Genomic DNA, 15,513 nt, shown 5'->3' on the forward strand with positions numbered 1-15,513 from the left:
TCATGGTCATTTTCTATTTTGCTGAATCATGCAACAACTTTCGCCCTTTTCTTTATTCAGAAGAAGAGAGACTGCCCACACGATTTTCTGGTTATTTGATGCTGTGGTTTTCATTCAGTCATTCGGTAAAGTTTCACGCATATAAGATGAGTAATGATGTGGAGAAGTTTATTGTGTATGTATGCAAACCATTATTCGAGGGTGGGCAGAATGGAATAAACCCGTTTATTGATAAGAGGAATTTACATATCTTTTCCTTATCTCGCAAGAAGGTGGATACTTATTATTCGAGATAGATTCCACTGAACTTCATTCAGTCAAGTCACTTACAACCCATTGAAGAAATATTCCCACATTTCTGGAGAATTTTTTCAAGGAACGTTAAAAATGGAAGGCTTTTTCACAGTGAGTATCGTAAATTTTGTAAAATTTGTTGTGTGGATTGCTATTTGTTAAAACTGCCTACATCAATTAGACGATTGCAATTCTTCTCGTGGGTCTTGGTTCCGCACTGTCTTGGGGTCCAGGAGGAGTTCCCTTCCATTATTCGGACACTTCACTACCTTCCGGCCCCCGTTTGCGACGCCAATATCCAGGCGGACCTTATCAATACTCGCCTTACACGGATTACGTGTATTCAGCCCCCATAATTCCACGCGCGTCTGCCTCTGCTCGGGCCATAGCCTCATTTCTCGCCGCAGATGACGTTACCTATTGTCCACCCAACAATCCTCGTTGGAACAAGAGACAGTGTCTGAAAATCGTGCAGGAAACTGTGGGGAACAAGATCACGACGAATCTTGAGAAATATGTGAGTGCATATTTTGGAATTATCATTTTTTAGTACAACATTTTCATCATATTTCATGTAACATAAACGTATTCACAGTTCTTGCCGACGTATATTCAACACAACCCCACCGTTGCAGATGGGCTTGAAGCGTTCCGAGAAGCGCTTAGTCCTGGAGGTCTTTTGTTCGGTCCCAGGGAGCAAATTGACTTTCGTGCCGTGGGCGCTGATGGCGACCTGGTTTGGCTGCATGCTAGGAGAATTCGACCAAACGGGGATGTCTTTGCTCATTTAGACCTGTATCGATTCGAATGTGGGAAAATCGCGGAACATTGGTGCGAAATATTTTGCAAAATAATGCAGGTCATATTTAAATATTTTCTACATATACATATTTTTTTCTAGGGACGTAATCCAACGCGCCGACGAAAGCGCACCTGCTGAAAATGACCATCCTTTCTTTTGATGTGAAAACGAGTAATAATCTGTCTACAAATGTGATGTTAGTTGTGACATAATATTTGCATGATGAGGCGTTCATTGAGCTGTTAGTATAAAATTTTGTATTCCGAAAAAAGTTGGTTTGTTGAATAAAAAAATGTAATTCGCGAATGATAAATGTAATGTGTGTAAATTTCGTGGAACGCATTATTACTTTGAATGTAAGGCTTTGTGTGTATCCTTTTATCAGTAGAATCATGTTTCTCTCAGCACAAAATTACACCAGAATCTGTGATCCGTGAGATGAGATTCATCCGTAATGCGTTTGCTTGCGGGCTTTCTCCGCAGTTCGATGACTTTCGACGAACAAAAAGAGGAAATGTTTTAATCATCCGGTTTCCGAGAAGGAAGGTCGGGTTGTACGTAATTCTCTGTAATTTTGGGAATTATGTCGATCGGCCAAACCACTCAGCAACCTTTCCTTCAATCACACAACTTTCGCCGTATGTAAATTGATACACTCTTGGTTTACATATTCGTGGAAGAAATTTGAGTAGAAAAGGCTCAATTACTTTAATTAAGCTCTCCGCTGGGAAGGATTAAAAAGTTTTGTTTTTAAGCGCATAACGCACTATGACAAAAGTTTGAAGTTGTTGTAAGGCTTATGCATAGCTCGACTAGATCACGCAATATCTGATTCATGTACTTTCACCTCCGTTGATGATGAGATGTTTATGATACATAATCACAGTTTGAAAAGTTATATGGGAATCTGTACAAAATCTGATTTTCTTCAATTTCACTTTAGTTTATTACTTAAAATATACATCGCGACGCCGTTGATGTCCAATCACGTGACATGTCATTTTATACTTACAATACCGAGAACATTTGGAAAATATGAATCATTTAACCTATTTATTTCTAAGATTCCACAACTTCAGGTATATCCTCGACGGGAAGCAAACTGCCAGTGAGGTTGTGATGAGGATGCGAATTTGACCCCATGACACACTTTGGGTTTAACTCGACTCCGAAAGAAATTGGCTCAAAGGCTTCCAACCGGTGAAAGTCGGCCGCCTCATATTTTCCCTGTGGTACCGGGTACAAGGCCATGTGCACCCTGTGTGGCTCCGACTTGTGGATGGCGAACGAGTTGAATCTGGTCACATTGCAGGGGAAATATTCTCCAGGAATGTACGCCTGTCCTAACCAGCGACCAGAAACTGTGGAACATTGCGCCGTGTAGTTGGTTAGAGGTAACTGATATGTGATGAGATTGTTTGGTCCTTTGAGTAACAACAGGACGTAGTGTCCTTTCGGCCCCAGCTCAATTTCCAGGTACTCGTCATCATTTCCGAGGAAGAAGGACTCTACAACTTCGTAGTTCCACAAGCCGAGGAAGGGCTTGTCGACCGGAACTGTGTCGGAAATCAGGGGTTCGCTGTAAATTTCGAGAAAATGACAATTATTAGTGAATAAATAATTACAAAATGATATGAAGCATGACTTACTTATAATATGGACCCTCAAACGTGACAACGAGTCCGCGACCATGCGGGTAAAATTCGTCCACGACTTGGAATTTTACTTGAAACTCGGCATTGTCCGTGGTGCTCTGGTTGTCCCAAGTTTTCGTGATGGCGTAATTCAATTCAGGATATGGGCTGGTCATGAACCGTTTCCCGTAAGAGTACAAGACACTGTAAATTACAAGAAAATGTCAATTATCATCTAACAAATTATTACTAAAATTACGACAAAAAATCTGAATCATGGCTTACTTTCCATTTATGACAGTTGCAAAAAACACTGCCGTTGCGACCGAAACGAGTATAAGTCGATGAAAAAAGGGCGACATTATTATAATTTATTTATGTAGATAAGATAAACCGGTTTAAGTTTGAGGAAGGCTTTCTTGCTGTTTGTGTGACAGCTCGGCCAAGAATGATGCCTGCATCCTACCACAACTTGGTATTTATATGGAAAAGACAAAGCTGGGTTAACGGGTTACACCCTCAAAACCATTCGCCAAAATTAATTCCTATCCTCAAGGTAAATGAGACTGAAATGTGGTGTGCGAATCTGAATACTTGCACTGGAATGGATGCATTTCTTTCGACAAAAGTTGTTGTGTTGTGACAACATTATAATGGTAATAATGCATACAAAACGAGAAACTAGCGTCAGTCACGTATTCAAATAAAAAAATCATGACATCAGATCAGGCACATCCCACCTGATGATGATCCATGAGAGGAGGGTTCAACAATCGGTAAGAGGTATTAATTACGTACGTAACCTCATGGCATGGCACCACCACAACAACAATAACGAAAAGAGAGTGACAATGACGTAGAGAGGAGAGAGAGATAAAACCTGTCATATTATAAGGTAAACCTGCTGTTAAATCGGCACCTATTAATTTAAGGGGTCTGATAAATATTTATGAGCTCATTTACATACAAACCAAATCATGTGGCAGTTGTATATTCTAGAAAATTAAGTAAGTACATACAATCAATCTTCTTTCAATGAGTTGAACAAAATGGAACATTGTGTATTTATAGATAAAACGAGTGTTGCTAATAATCTCGCATTTATTGAGTAAGAAATAATAGATCATCTATTCGTCGCGTGCACAAATCATAAGCAAAGGAAAAGGAAATAACAAAGGAGAACGAACAAATAATGATACTTGTGGTCTTGGTTTTCCTCTGTAAACCAATGATTATTGAAAATTGTCCGGAAAATGAAGACATTCATAAAAAAAGTCCTCCATAATAACTAAATTATATTACTAAATAATTAGTCAAATACTAAATGCTTATCTCTTCAATCAATGGAACAATAGCTGTCACAATTAACATTGTAGCAAGGCTAAATTAAATTATTGATTTACCATATTTAAATATATTCAGTAGCTCATTTACTAAAGTGTACAGTATTTAGTCTAAAAAATATAAAAATACTCCAGTTTGAGCAGTATCTCGAGAAGTAGGAGATTGCAGATTGCTTTTAATAAGATTCGATCCACAGTTGTCGACTAGCTATGTAGTTATCATATTTTATCGCTGCAATAACTTGTAGTAACTAATTTTACTATGTAGGAATTATATCATGTAGGCAGTAGGGCATTATTTTCAAAAACATTTACAACGCAGATGACAACATATTGAAAATCATACTTATGGCGAGAAGCAAGGCGTTCTTGTCATTCATATCAAGTTTTCGATTCGATAAGAGTATTACAGTAAAGAAATATAAGCAGTACAATCGAATTTTGAAACATAAGCTAGTTCTATTTGATTGTTACTTGACTTGGCATGTACATAGTTTAATGTTGTCGAATCACATCTTCGTAGGCTGGCGGTTTGTCGTAATCATCATTATTGGGAGCTGATGGAGCTAGAAAATTATAGGATTAGCTTGGTGGAAAAATTGGAAATATTTGCAAATCATCTTTGAATAATTACCCATTGGATATGGAGCTCCCGATTGTTGAAATGCGTTATGTCCTGGCATTGGCATGGGCATACCACCACTAGCTCCGTTGGTAGGATAAGGCAGATTGGAATTATTGGCCATCGGATAAGGATAAGGAGGGTAAGATTGTCCGGCAGGTACAGTAGTTGGTCCATATACGCCAGCAGCCATTGGAGGTGCGTAACTCTGAGTGGGATATGCGCCCATTCCTCCACCAGGAACTGGAGTCGCTTGCTGCAAAATGGTCACGGTGGTTGTTCCGTCAGCTGCTCTGTTCTCAAAATTGTTAGCTGAAATATGTAGAACAAATTAATTATGATTTATGTTTAAATACAATGGCTAATAATAAACAATAGATGACAGACAATAATAGAACGATAGTTCAGTTTACAATGCTCGCATTTACCTCGCTGAAGTACTGCGCCCTTGCGCTTCACTCGACAACAGAAATATATTAGAATTGCAAACAGTCCAATAAAAATGGCAGAGCTAATCAATCCAGAAAACTTCCCCATAATGATGATGATGAGTGAAACACACTGGATTTATGTGTCCTAAACCAAACAAGTATCACATTTTCATTCACAATTTCACAAGATAGTTCTACTTTAATTACGGCACTACTTACCAACTTGATCAATTCTTAATACTTCTTTGAAACACCGGTACCCCACCCCAATCAATAGCAAGAACAATTAAAACCGTTGTCCAGCAGCGATTTTATTTAGAAAAATTGTACAGCCATCCCCTATTTCCGGTTTGGGGCACTTCCTACAGAGCAAATTGGCAATTATTTAAAATAAAGTGCTACGTATAAACAGATAAAAGAAATTCCACTTCGAAGAAAACACTTACAAAAAATAACATTATATAAGGAATGAGTCATCACAAAGAAATAGATATCTGTATCTTACCAAAGACGACTCCAGCCAAACGGGAAGATAATGTTGTACTTCAAAATTTACGTCTACAATTTGTTGTTCTTATCACTCGAAATTATTTTAGGATCCCCTCCTCTTATTTATTACATCTTAATTCCAGGAATTTTATTCTCTTTTGGAGTGAGCGGTGTTATGAGTGGATTCACGAGATTGAGATTGAGATGAATCATCAACTTGCGACGAGTGTGGAACTTGTGGAAGAAATTTGAGACGCAAATTGAGACGTGGTTACAAAAACTTGAGACTGTTGTAACGTTAGAGTTACAAGCTCTGTGATATAATTTTGCACACATGCAAATTAATAGAGAAGTCACCTCCATTGTTAAAACCAACAATTTTTGGTCATAGGGAAATAGAGCATACATAATTATTCATAAAATATTTCCAAAAATTATTCAGCGGATATGGACAAATGCGACTTTATTACCAACATGCACGGTTATACTAACGGAAAATGTGAGAAATAATTTCAAGATTTCAGATAAGATGAATAACACATTAACATCATGTAAAATTTACTTGCTGGAATGGAGGTCATTATTAAAGTAATCTTGTTTCTGACTAAAAGTGGTATTTATTATCGAATGAACATGTACATACATACGGATATTTAAACATTATGACATAATCTCGCACTGGCTGGTTTGTTAAGTATGTATTTAATAAAATTGGTCGATTTAGTCCACATGAAGCAAAACAAATATCACCAGATCGTGTATTTAATACTAATTTGTTTACTGCACAAAGTAAGCTCATGATTTCAAGGTCGACAGCGACACTTGAACTACCAGATTATCTGTATTGTAAAATATGCTTCATTCATGCATTCATGTTAACCTGTCACCACTAATTTATTCTGGTTGCACTTTACTTACCAAAAATTAATAAAGTAACCGAAATTTCAAAATAAAATGTACGACCCAGTACGATACGAAACCAACAAATCGGCTGCAGGTAGAAATATATTAAATATTTTCATATGAATCCTTGATAAGTAATCTCACGCCGAATTATTTCGATACCAAAACAATGCAGCTCGGGACGCTGAGCAATTTGTTCCCATGCTGGTAAATCACATGACTTGGAAGAAAAATGAGCTCATTTTGGACTACGGTTGTGGCGCAGGGAGTACCGGAAACAAGTTTGTACTGCCTGAAGTGGAGAAATTCGACTCTAAAATCCACTCTGTCGACATTTCACCAGATATGATTGCTCATGCGAAAAAAACCTATCCAAGTCCAAGGGTAACTTTCAACGTGGGGGACATCCTGCAAGACAACTTTCCCCACAAAGAGGTCAAGTTCGACAAGATATTTGCCGTGTATGTGCTCCACTTTGTGAGGAATTATAGGTGAGCACGTGCATATAATGAGAAGCATATGCACGAACAAACTTTTTATGTACTTCCGAATTTAATTTGCGAATTAAATTTGCAAATTAAACTTTCAGGGAAGCACTGAAACGATGCTATGACCTTCTCCAGCCCGGAGGATATTTTGGATTTACTGTTCTTTCCAAATCAACATTGTACGTGTTGCACGAAAAGTTGGGAACTTCTGAGAAGTGGTCCAAATACATGAAGGTAGCAATTTATTAGCTGTAATATTATGCGTTGCTTGTGTATTTGCACTCGGTGTTATTTATTGTGCTTCCCTTCCGTATAAACTAATTGGAAACAGGTATTGACTTTGTATATCCTTGCTTATTATTCGTATGTAAATAAATTCGTACATAAATAAATAGGTGTATGTACATATTTCTGTAGGGATATGAAAACTACATTCCCGAATGGTTTGAGCAAAAGGAAGACTCCGAAGTGGCATTTCGCCGAAATCTGACACAACTTGGTTACGAGATTGTAGAATTGAAGCCGTACCGACAAGAATATGATTTCGAAAGCGTAAACACGGTTGCAGGTGGGTTATTAAATATTCGGGCAGAAAGCGAGAATCGAATTTCATATCCTCGTAATCGTAACTTTATATTACTTACGAATAATAAATAAAAATAGAATTAATTTGATTTCAGAACTCTACTTGTCCCTCAACCCGTACGTGAAGGTCATCCCGAAGGAGTTACTGAACGATGTGAAACAAGAATACACAGATTTTCTCCGCAAACACTGGAACGTACCAGAAGGGACGGACGCCTTATGCACAAATTATGAGCTTTTGTACGGCGTGGTTCGAAAACCATTGCAGTAAATAAATTAATGATGAAATAATCTAATTTCAAATTCTTTATAAAAATCACAACATGACATAACGACAAAGAGAAAGCATAATAAAGACCGTTAATAATTCTTCACTTTGCAGCGGGGATGGCGCCGATGAGCGGCGATAGTAATATTCATCCGGGTCAAAAATGGAGACTGTTCCCAGTTTCCGAGGTCCATGTTGTCCAAGCACATCTATTAATAACAATTTTGTGGTTTTACATATTTGCTTAGTTTAGTGACATGTTGAGTCTTGACCACTTGTCATTTGACGACCTACCGGAATCTGGTTTTGCTGGTTCGCCCACAGCCATTAAAATTTTGTACTTTTCCTTCGTCAAGTCGAACAAGGCTCGCTTCACGGGGCCAGAACCTTTGACATATTCCACCATCGTGATTAAAGGCCTGTCAAATTCACACGTCAAAACGTTGGTTTTCGAGTCATATATTTCCGTCTTGTTTTTGATAATGTGTGAATTGTCTGCTAGTCGAGTCGGCATGCTGTGGAAATTTGACCACGAGTGATACATCCGAGGGTGGACGGAGTCTCGTGGTTTGACGCATTCAACGATGTGATCGTCGTCCTGAAAATAAAAATAAAATGACACGTTTATCTTTACGAGTCAGAAATTTTAGCAGTAAGTAACTCACCATCTTATCATCCTTGGATAACCCAAGGGCAACATATCCGTAAGTTTTGTCCATCTTTCGAGACATTTTAAAATGGGCATATTTTTGCACTTCGTGACCAACCTTGAGCGACTTTAAAGTTATCACGGCAAGGTAAAGACAGCGTGTAGCCTCGATTGGAATGTCGTCCTTCGGATAGAGGTCTATGCACTTTGGTGGAAACCCATATTTCTGAATTGTTGGCATATGCCAACTCCCCGTAACGCCGAGTTGTTCTTTTTGTCCATTTTGGTGACCGTGAGATGCAGAATCGTGGTCATTATGGTCATTATGGTCACCCCATTGTGGATCATGCTGACCTGACGTTGTTGGTGCGGGTAGGCTTCCGATCTCTGTAACTTCTGCGGAGTGTACCCTCACGTATCGCTGATTTGGAATTATGACTGGATAACCGGGTTGATGGGCGTGGTCGTAATCGTCTACTTCAGGGTTGGATCCCTTAAAAATATGAAATTACATATTTCAAAAGCTGCAAAAATAAGGAGTCGGATTTTAACACTTACCGAAAACCATAGAGTTTTATTAATATAAGCAGAGGGAGTACCATTGCTCTTTGTTCAGCGAGAATGCAAGCCACGTGATGTTTTGATTTGGTTGAGAACATAAACATTACGTCATCACTCATCACCACCATCACTAGAATGTTATATACAACACATACAAGGCATGTATTTTATGTATAAAATTCTGTGAGGTTGTTGAGACTCAGTTTCAACGTCAGGTACAGGTAGCATGTTACCAAACTTGTTACCAAATTACGATAACCTTCAAATTCTCATTATTTCTTCATGACAAATATTTTCGAAATAATTTTTAAGTAATTCTTAACTAATGTTTCTGACCACGGTCAATAAACCAACTTAGATACACATTGTGGTTGGATGGACCCCACTCCGATCTGCTTGTTTTTCCCCAACATGAGAGCCATCATACAAGAAGTAAATCGTCATTTTAGTCTGTTTAGTTGTGGTTTAGTTTGAGGACTGTCGGTATGGTGGCTCGTTCGCATGCAATTTTAGATCACCCATTCAATTAACCTGCTCCTGTCAGGCCTTGCCGAAAACACTGCAGTAAAAGTTAACGCTAAACAGAGTGAAAGTATTGCTCGTCTCATTTTGTACTGTGATTTTGATGACCGTGTATCACTATGATGATGAGACTGACTGACAAGTGTACGAGTTTTATTTGTACGTATTTATAAAAGTTACATTAAGTAGCATTTAATATTTGTCACATTACAAGTTGACTTCATTTTGCGGTTGGACGTTACATATTCATGCAAACACATATCTACGTCATTTTGAATTGGCATCATGCAAAGTTATCAGTAAAACAAGGAGGAAAACCCAAAGTTAACTATTATTCACTTTTTCAGCGCTTCCCACAAAACCGTGGTCAACCGAATAAGTTGAATCATATAATATCTGAATGAACATGATGCATAAAAAGTTAGTCACGGATTTTTTCGTTTCCCAAAACAAAACAAAAAATACTACTAACTAAATACGTTTATTTTAGTAAATGCCACAAGTTATGGCTAGCAATTTATTACATTATTCATGAAATCAGGGTTAATTTCACACTTAAATTTAATTAACTGAATTTTTGTTTACTAACGTTAGTAGATAATTATTAAATAAATTATTCATCATCGCGTCAGTCTTCTTTTACCAGCATGAAAGCCTTCTGTGCCAAAACGGTGACGTTGTCTGGCAAAAAATAATTGCACACAATTATTGTATTACTAGAATTATTTACTCGCCATAATGACTTACCACTTAACTTGCTGCCACCCTTTTCCGACGTCCTTTTGATGAGGAGGTAGTACACGGGGAGCCCGGTGATCGTAATGAGAATGGATATCAACGAGTCCACGGGCGACACGTAGATCGGGATGACGACGAAGAGGAGAGAAAGTAGTAAATAAATTATGGGAATCACGAGAGAAATCTGAAGAATAAATAAAGAAGCATCAAACAACATCATCAATTGGAAATCCGCTCGGGGCCAGGATAATGATGATCTATTTTTACACACAAACAAACCTTGTAGGGTCGCGGCAAGTCAGGATTCGTTATCCTCAAGTAGATCAACCCCACGATGCACAGCGTTTGGAAGAACCATTGCATAAACGCACCAAAATTAATGAGAGAAAATACGTCCGCCGTGTAGAGAAAGACGAGCGACAAGAGTGACTGGAAACATTGAAAATTTTGGAGTTGGTTTTTGCTTTTCTAGTTTTTCGTAAGAAATTCAATACCTGAAAAATAATTGCAGCGGCTGGCGTGTGATAGGAAATAGTTATTAGGGACAAAACACTGGGAAAATGACCATGCCTCGCACCAACAAAGCAGTTCCTGTCCAAAAATACATCGGCGGATTTATTGACGTGTTAAAAGGTCTCTCTTTATATATCCGTAATTAGTCTACCTCGAATTCGTCATAATGTGAAGACTTAGAAATCCAAACGTGGACAGGGACACAAACACGGGCACAATTCCCACAAAGTAGGAACCCACCAGTTCATGCACAAAGGTCTGCCCACCCACACATTCATTGGAATTAATACTGATTTGGCCAACCGTACGTACAATAAAAGTCATTGATGATTAATTACCACTGCCACAGCGTCAGACTGCATCATTTCCGCTGGTGACAGGACGGAAAAATAGGACGCGTTTGCCAACAGGTAAATCAACGTGACCAGTGTTAACGAGATGAAAATGGCTCTCGGAAGATTCCTAAAATGACGGAATATTTCGGAATTAGTTTCTTTTCAGGATTTAGAATTTTTTTAAATAAAGGATCTCTTACTTGTATGGATTTTTTAGCTCTTCCATCATCGTGGAAAGGGCACTCCATCCTATAAATAATACGTTGCGATATAAATAACTGTCTCAAATAATTATACATTAACTTATGTATTGGACCATACCACCGAAGGCAAATGACCCCGCATATATCGAAAATAGCAAACTTTCCACCGTGATATTTGACCCTTCCCACATATTTGTAAAGTTATCCGTCCCTCCTACCAAACCAAACCACTTAATTAATAACCATCAAATAAAATGTAAAAAAATTGATTTTCTCCTTAAAAAATACGGTACTTTGAAATACGGCGAATCCTCCGCCTAGAATGACCAATGCTACCGCCGTCAATTTAAGGAACATGAACGTGTTGATGAATTTATTTATGAATTTGATATCGCAGCAGTTCATAAAGGCCAAGAGACAAATTGCAGCTGCTGCGAGGAGCTGAACAGCCGAATCGGGGACTTCGCACCCTGTGGGGAAAAAGGGTTGTGCAATATATTTTGCAAAGACCAACCCCGTCACGGCATTTCCGATCGGACTGTGGAATAAAATTAGGACGAACTTCATCATTATTTGATTCAGAGCATGATTTCCGGGAATTTAAAATCAGAAGGAATAATTCTTGACGACATACACAAACATTAAATTCTGAGCCCACAAGCTCAAAAATGCCGGGACTGGACCGAACGCCTCAAAAATATAGGTATACGTTCCCCCTGCGCAGGGCCATGTTGTCCCAAGCTCTAAAATGTAACAAGTATCATGTATAAATATATAATATCATATTTGCACTATTTTTATAATATTACCGGCGAAACAGAACGCTCCGAGCATGCTGAGGAACCCACACACGGCCCAAATTACCAGGGAAGCTCCGACCGAGTGGACATGTGTTGTTATTCCTTTCGGCGAGATGAAAATGCCTGCAAATAATCAGGGGCTGATTAAATTCTCACGTCATTAAAGATGGCTCGCTATTAACACCAACCTGATCCAATGATGCAGCCGATGGTAATTCCCACAGCTTCGAGGAGTCCAATTTCTCGCTTCAGATTTATTTTCTGCTTCTCCCCCTCCAAATTCGGGGCTGGCTTTTCCACCGAATTATTAATGGAATTATGATCTTTCCCAAGTTTAGGATGATTTTCATCACCACCAATCCCGTTTTTCGCACTTTCCACTTTTGTCTTACCCATGGCGTGGCTTTGATGGATTTTATTTACTCAAGAATGTCAAGTGTTACAGGAGACAACGTAACCGAGTGCAAACACTCCTTCCAACTTGAGACCTCACTTTTTTGTTAGTAAACACACAAAATTTACAGCCGAGTTACAGGAATCTACAAGTTTCTTGATCCCTCAAAAAAAACAAATTAATGCGCAAGAACAAATTGCTAATAGTAAAAATAATATGACTGACGGACAGAGTTGTCATATGCAAATCGGATAATTAATGTTGCTCAGTTGAGCATACATACATTCTACGTTCTCTAACAGACAACAATAAAATTGCACGTTACATTAGATTTAGCAAGGCTTTGATAGTCTCACAAAGTTAATTTAGCTTCCTCCCTTGCACAATCAACAATGACTGGTTGTCTCTTTTTATTAGTATGCGCAATGCAGTTGCCGTGTGCCTCTTACAACAATGAGGGAGGAGATTTTAATGTTGCTCGTTATCAGTGCTGTCGTCGGTCAGTTTTGCAAACATGTGGTCGGAATATTTGCTCCTTGATGAACTGATGAGTAGTAAAAAAGTTGGTTATTAGCGAGATCACGTAAAGAGAAGGGCGTTCTTTTGACGGCCCCTCCGCCTGATTTACTTACACGACACGAATATCAAGACAGCGGTCGTCTTCTTGAGTCAAGGAATCGATTAAGATTATCGTCAGACAAGGATAATGATAAGGAGATGCAATTTAGGTACAAATATGAATCAAGAAGTCATTGATATGTTGAAAATGCTAGATTTTGTGTTAAACAGACGACACCACGTGAAATGTCATGCACTCGCCGGTACTGAGATGAGACGATGAAAAGAGGAATGTCCGTCAGTAATAAGTCGTGGAGGATTAAATGTATGGTTCGTCTTCAATGTTTAATCCGCAACAGCAAACATTGCGATGCAAGTCAAAGATGGCCAAAGTTCTGGAGATGAGAAGTGAGGCCATGACAAATTAATTGAACCAAATCAGCCTAATCTTTTTGTCTTATTAAAGTTTGACTTACGTTAATCTATTTCAATTGGAAAAATGGGACTTGGAGTGGATCACGCGCTATGCTACGAACATTATGCTTAAAAATTTAACAGAATAAATAAATATCCACACGCCATTAATCTTGACTCATTAATTTTAACTACCTACACGCTTAAAAATTATTACCCTAAAAGGAGTAAAATATAACTAAATATAAACGTAAAAGTGACTTTACCCGATTTGGGGTATACAGCCACCATGCAGCAACAAAGTAACGGTAGTTACCCTTTGCAAATAGCCATTTACCCTATTCTCGTCTAGGTGCTAACCCTGGTTGGGGTTACTGTTCTAACCCCATATTAAGTAAAATGAATAATGGTCGCGGTATTTAGTGTCTTAATGAAATGAATGCGGTATTTGTGAATCTCCTCATTAGCATATATTTATTTCAATTAAATCCACTTGAACTCTTTAAATCACAATTATAGAACAACCAAAATAATATGAAATAATTGCGTTAACTTTGATAACCTATGTACATATTTAAAGTGATCGGAGAGTAATGGTATTGATGAAGGAATTTTTGCATTGAAAACATACGTAAATCGTGCCATTTCTCTACTTCTGAATTCCTTTCAAAGTTTCGTATTGGTACAATTGTTGCCAAATCTTATTCCGCGTCGCGTCGTCCGTTATTGCATTTTCTATTTTAAAATAAAATGGAGCGAGCAGTGTGTAAGTTAAATAAGTTAAGTAAGGTAAGTTAAGTTATGGATTGTAGATAAACTTACCCTTGAAAGTATCAAAATAGCAATCCAACCCACATTGCGATAGTAGTCGAGCAGTTTCTTCCATATCTAGTAGTTGGTGTGGAATATTTCATGAGCTTCAACTAATTAATTACTAGGCAAATTAATATATACTTTAGTTTTAATTCGCAATCGGGCACTCACTCTTGTTACAACGACGAGGGAAAAGTGGAGCGTGGACCAAGCTTTTTTTGGCGGGACAAAGTACCCGGAATGTAGTAAATGCTAGTACAGTATGACCCTGATTGGTGTAACGTCTAACTTATTTTAAAGTAATATACCGACTTAACTAAAATTATGGCTAAATGATGCATAACTAAAATTGAAGTTATCCATTTAATGCTAAATTTAGTTAGTGTTACTTTATATATAGTTGTCTACCAGTTTACTTCTTGCAAAGTCGGAAACATTTTTAAGCGTGTACTGGCGTACGGATAATTATTCTGTTAACTATATTTATAATTTGCATAGTCAAATTTTTTTTGACTATACAAGTGTCAGCTTCAATATTGATGATGGCAATGAGGGTTAATTAATGAATTTACGGGCTAAATTTTTATTCGACTCAAAGTAAAAATATATACTACAGAATATTCCAGCCAAGAACTACGTAATTGTCTCATTGTTGTTAGAAGAGCGTGGAAAAATATTAGGGGTTTACAATCGACTTATTTTGGTTTTCCCACAAATTATAAGTCATTTCTATAAATCAATTATAAGTGGGTGAGGTTTGAATGCTTCACTCTTTTTTCAAATTTTATCTTTTATGCAGTTTAGGCGACCACTTGCATTAAACGTCAAAATCATTGCAAAAATAAACCTGAAAGCTTTGAAAAGACCTAAAACTTCAACAATAGATATTGCCTAATCACTGGATTACATGACACTTGTGACTGATTGAAAATTTAATCCTCATTCTCATTTGAACTTCTCATTTTAGATAGTTCACTGCACTATTTTAATTAGCCAAATTTTAGTTATGCACTATTTTAAATAACTCGAAAATCGATTAAAGCCCGATTAAAAATAATTTATGGGTCACCAAGTGGCTGGCAGTAAACTCGAATGAGTTCAATTTCAACCGCAGCTGTTGCACAAAATAAGTGTCTTATTTCAGAAATAAGTCA

At 37.8% G+C, this 15,513-nt stretch overlaps 6 protein-coding genes and 1 long non-coding RNA gene across 9 annotated transcripts; 2 read left to right on the top strand and 5 right to left on the bottom strand.

Annotated features, from left to right (window-relative positions):
- Positions 1-253: 253 nt before the first annotated feature.
- LOC110860569 lies at positions 254-1,414 on the top strand. The gene is made up of 4 exons (XM_022109631.2): positions 254-405; positions 476-811; positions 890-1,125; positions 1,196-1,414. The coding sequence occupies exons 1-4, from the start codon at positions 388-390 to the stop codon at positions 1,254-1,256; spliced, it is 651 nt and encodes a 216-aa protein (XP_021965323.1). The 5' UTR covers positions 254-387; the 3' UTR covers positions 1,257-1,414.
- Positions 1,415-2,015: 601 nt separating this feature from the next.
- Positions 2,016-3,272, bottom strand: LOC110860554 (UPF0462 protein C4orf33 homolog). The gene is made up of 3 exons (XM_022109615.2): positions 3,016-3,272; positions 2,746-2,934; positions 2,016-2,675 (listed from the first exon to the last, which is right to left on the bottom strand). Exons 1-3 carry the CDS (start codon positions 3,090-3,092, stop codon positions 2,156-2,158), a joined length of 786 nt encoding a protein of 261 aa, XP_021965307.1. The 5' UTR covers positions 3,093-3,272; the 3' UTR covers positions 2,016-2,155.
- A 522-nt stretch (positions 3,273-3,794) lies between these two features.
- On the bottom strand, positions 3,795-5,923 carry LOC110860535 (protein lifeguard 1). Its single transcript, XM_022109595.2, has 5 exons — positions 5,632-5,923; positions 5,346-5,488; positions 5,124-5,271; positions 4,708-5,007; positions 3,795-4,639 (listed from the first exon to the last, which is right to left on the bottom strand). The coding sequence occupies exons 3-5, from the start codon at positions 5,230-5,232 to the stop codon at positions 4,569-4,571; spliced, it is 480 nt and encodes a 159-aa protein (XP_021965287.1). The 5' UTR covers positions 5,233-5,271; positions 5,346-5,488; positions 5,632-5,923; the 3' UTR covers positions 3,795-4,568.
- Positions 5,924-6,371: 448 nt separating this feature from the next.
- Positions 6,372-7,960, top strand: LOC110860510 (juvenile hormone acid O-methyltransferase). Its single transcript, XM_022109565.2, has 5 exons — positions 6,372-6,612; positions 6,694-7,009; positions 7,108-7,240; positions 7,424-7,574; positions 7,687-7,960. Exons 1-5 carry the CDS (start codon positions 6,570-6,572, stop codon positions 7,860-7,862), a joined length of 819 nt encoding a protein of 272 aa, XP_021965257.1. The 5' UTR covers positions 6,372-6,569; the 3' UTR covers positions 7,863-7,960.
- LOC110860685 lies at positions 7,883-9,748 on the bottom strand. 3 transcript variants are annotated; one of them, XM_035860513.1, is made up of 4 exons: positions 9,108-9,748; positions 8,525-9,032; positions 8,154-8,457; positions 7,883-8,068 (listed from the first exon to the last, which is right to left on the bottom strand). In XM_035860513.1, exons 2-4 carry the CDS (start codon positions 8,747-8,749, stop codon positions 7,908-7,910), a joined length of 690 nt encoding a protein of 229 aa, XP_035716406.1. In that variant the 5' UTR covers positions 8,750-9,032; positions 9,108-9,748; the 3' UTR covers positions 7,883-7,907. The 3 variants fall into 3 exon arrangements, with proteins under 3 accessions (XP_035716406.1, XP_035716405.1, XP_035716404.1); XM_035860512.1 differs by having other exon boundaries at positions 8,525-9,001; positions 9,067-9,748; XM_035860511.1 differs by having other exon boundaries at positions 8,525-9,748.
- Positions 9,749-10,053: 305 nt separating this feature from the next.
- Positions 10,054-12,632, bottom strand: LOC110860570 (Y+L amino acid transporter 2). The gene is made up of 12 exons (XM_022109633.2): positions 12,369-12,632; positions 12,190-12,303; positions 12,015-12,123; positions 11,674-11,918; positions 11,499-11,594; positions 11,378-11,426; positions 11,181-11,304; positions 10,994-11,100; positions 10,824-10,920; positions 10,609-10,758; positions 10,339-10,513; positions 10,054-10,272 (listed from the first exon to the last, which is right to left on the bottom strand). Exons 1-12 carry the CDS (start codon positions 12,574-12,576, stop codon positions 10,220-10,222), a joined length of 1,527 nt encoding a protein of 508 aa, XP_021965325.1. The 5' UTR covers positions 12,577-12,632; the 3' UTR covers positions 10,054-10,219.
- A 7-nt stretch (positions 12,633-12,639) lies between these two features.
- On the bottom strand, positions 12,640-14,670 carry LOC118439303. The gene is made up of 5 exons (XR_004837344.1): positions 14,531-14,670; positions 14,369-14,434; positions 13,609-14,281; positions 13,207-13,527; positions 12,640-13,118 (listed from the first exon to the last, which is right to left on the bottom strand). It is a non-coding gene; the product is annotated as an uncharacterized LOC118439303 (long non-coding RNA).
- Between the last annotated feature and the right edge of the window lie 843 nt (positions 14,671-15,513).

The sequence above is a fragment of the Folsomia candida genome, unplaced genomic scaffold (assembly GCF_002217175.1).
Source record: "Folsomia candida strain VU population unplaced genomic scaffold, ASM221717v1 Fcan01_Sc033, whole genome shotgun sequence".
NCBI lineage: Eukaryota > Metazoa > Arthropoda > Collembola > Entomobryomorpha > Isotomidae > Folsomia > Folsomia candida.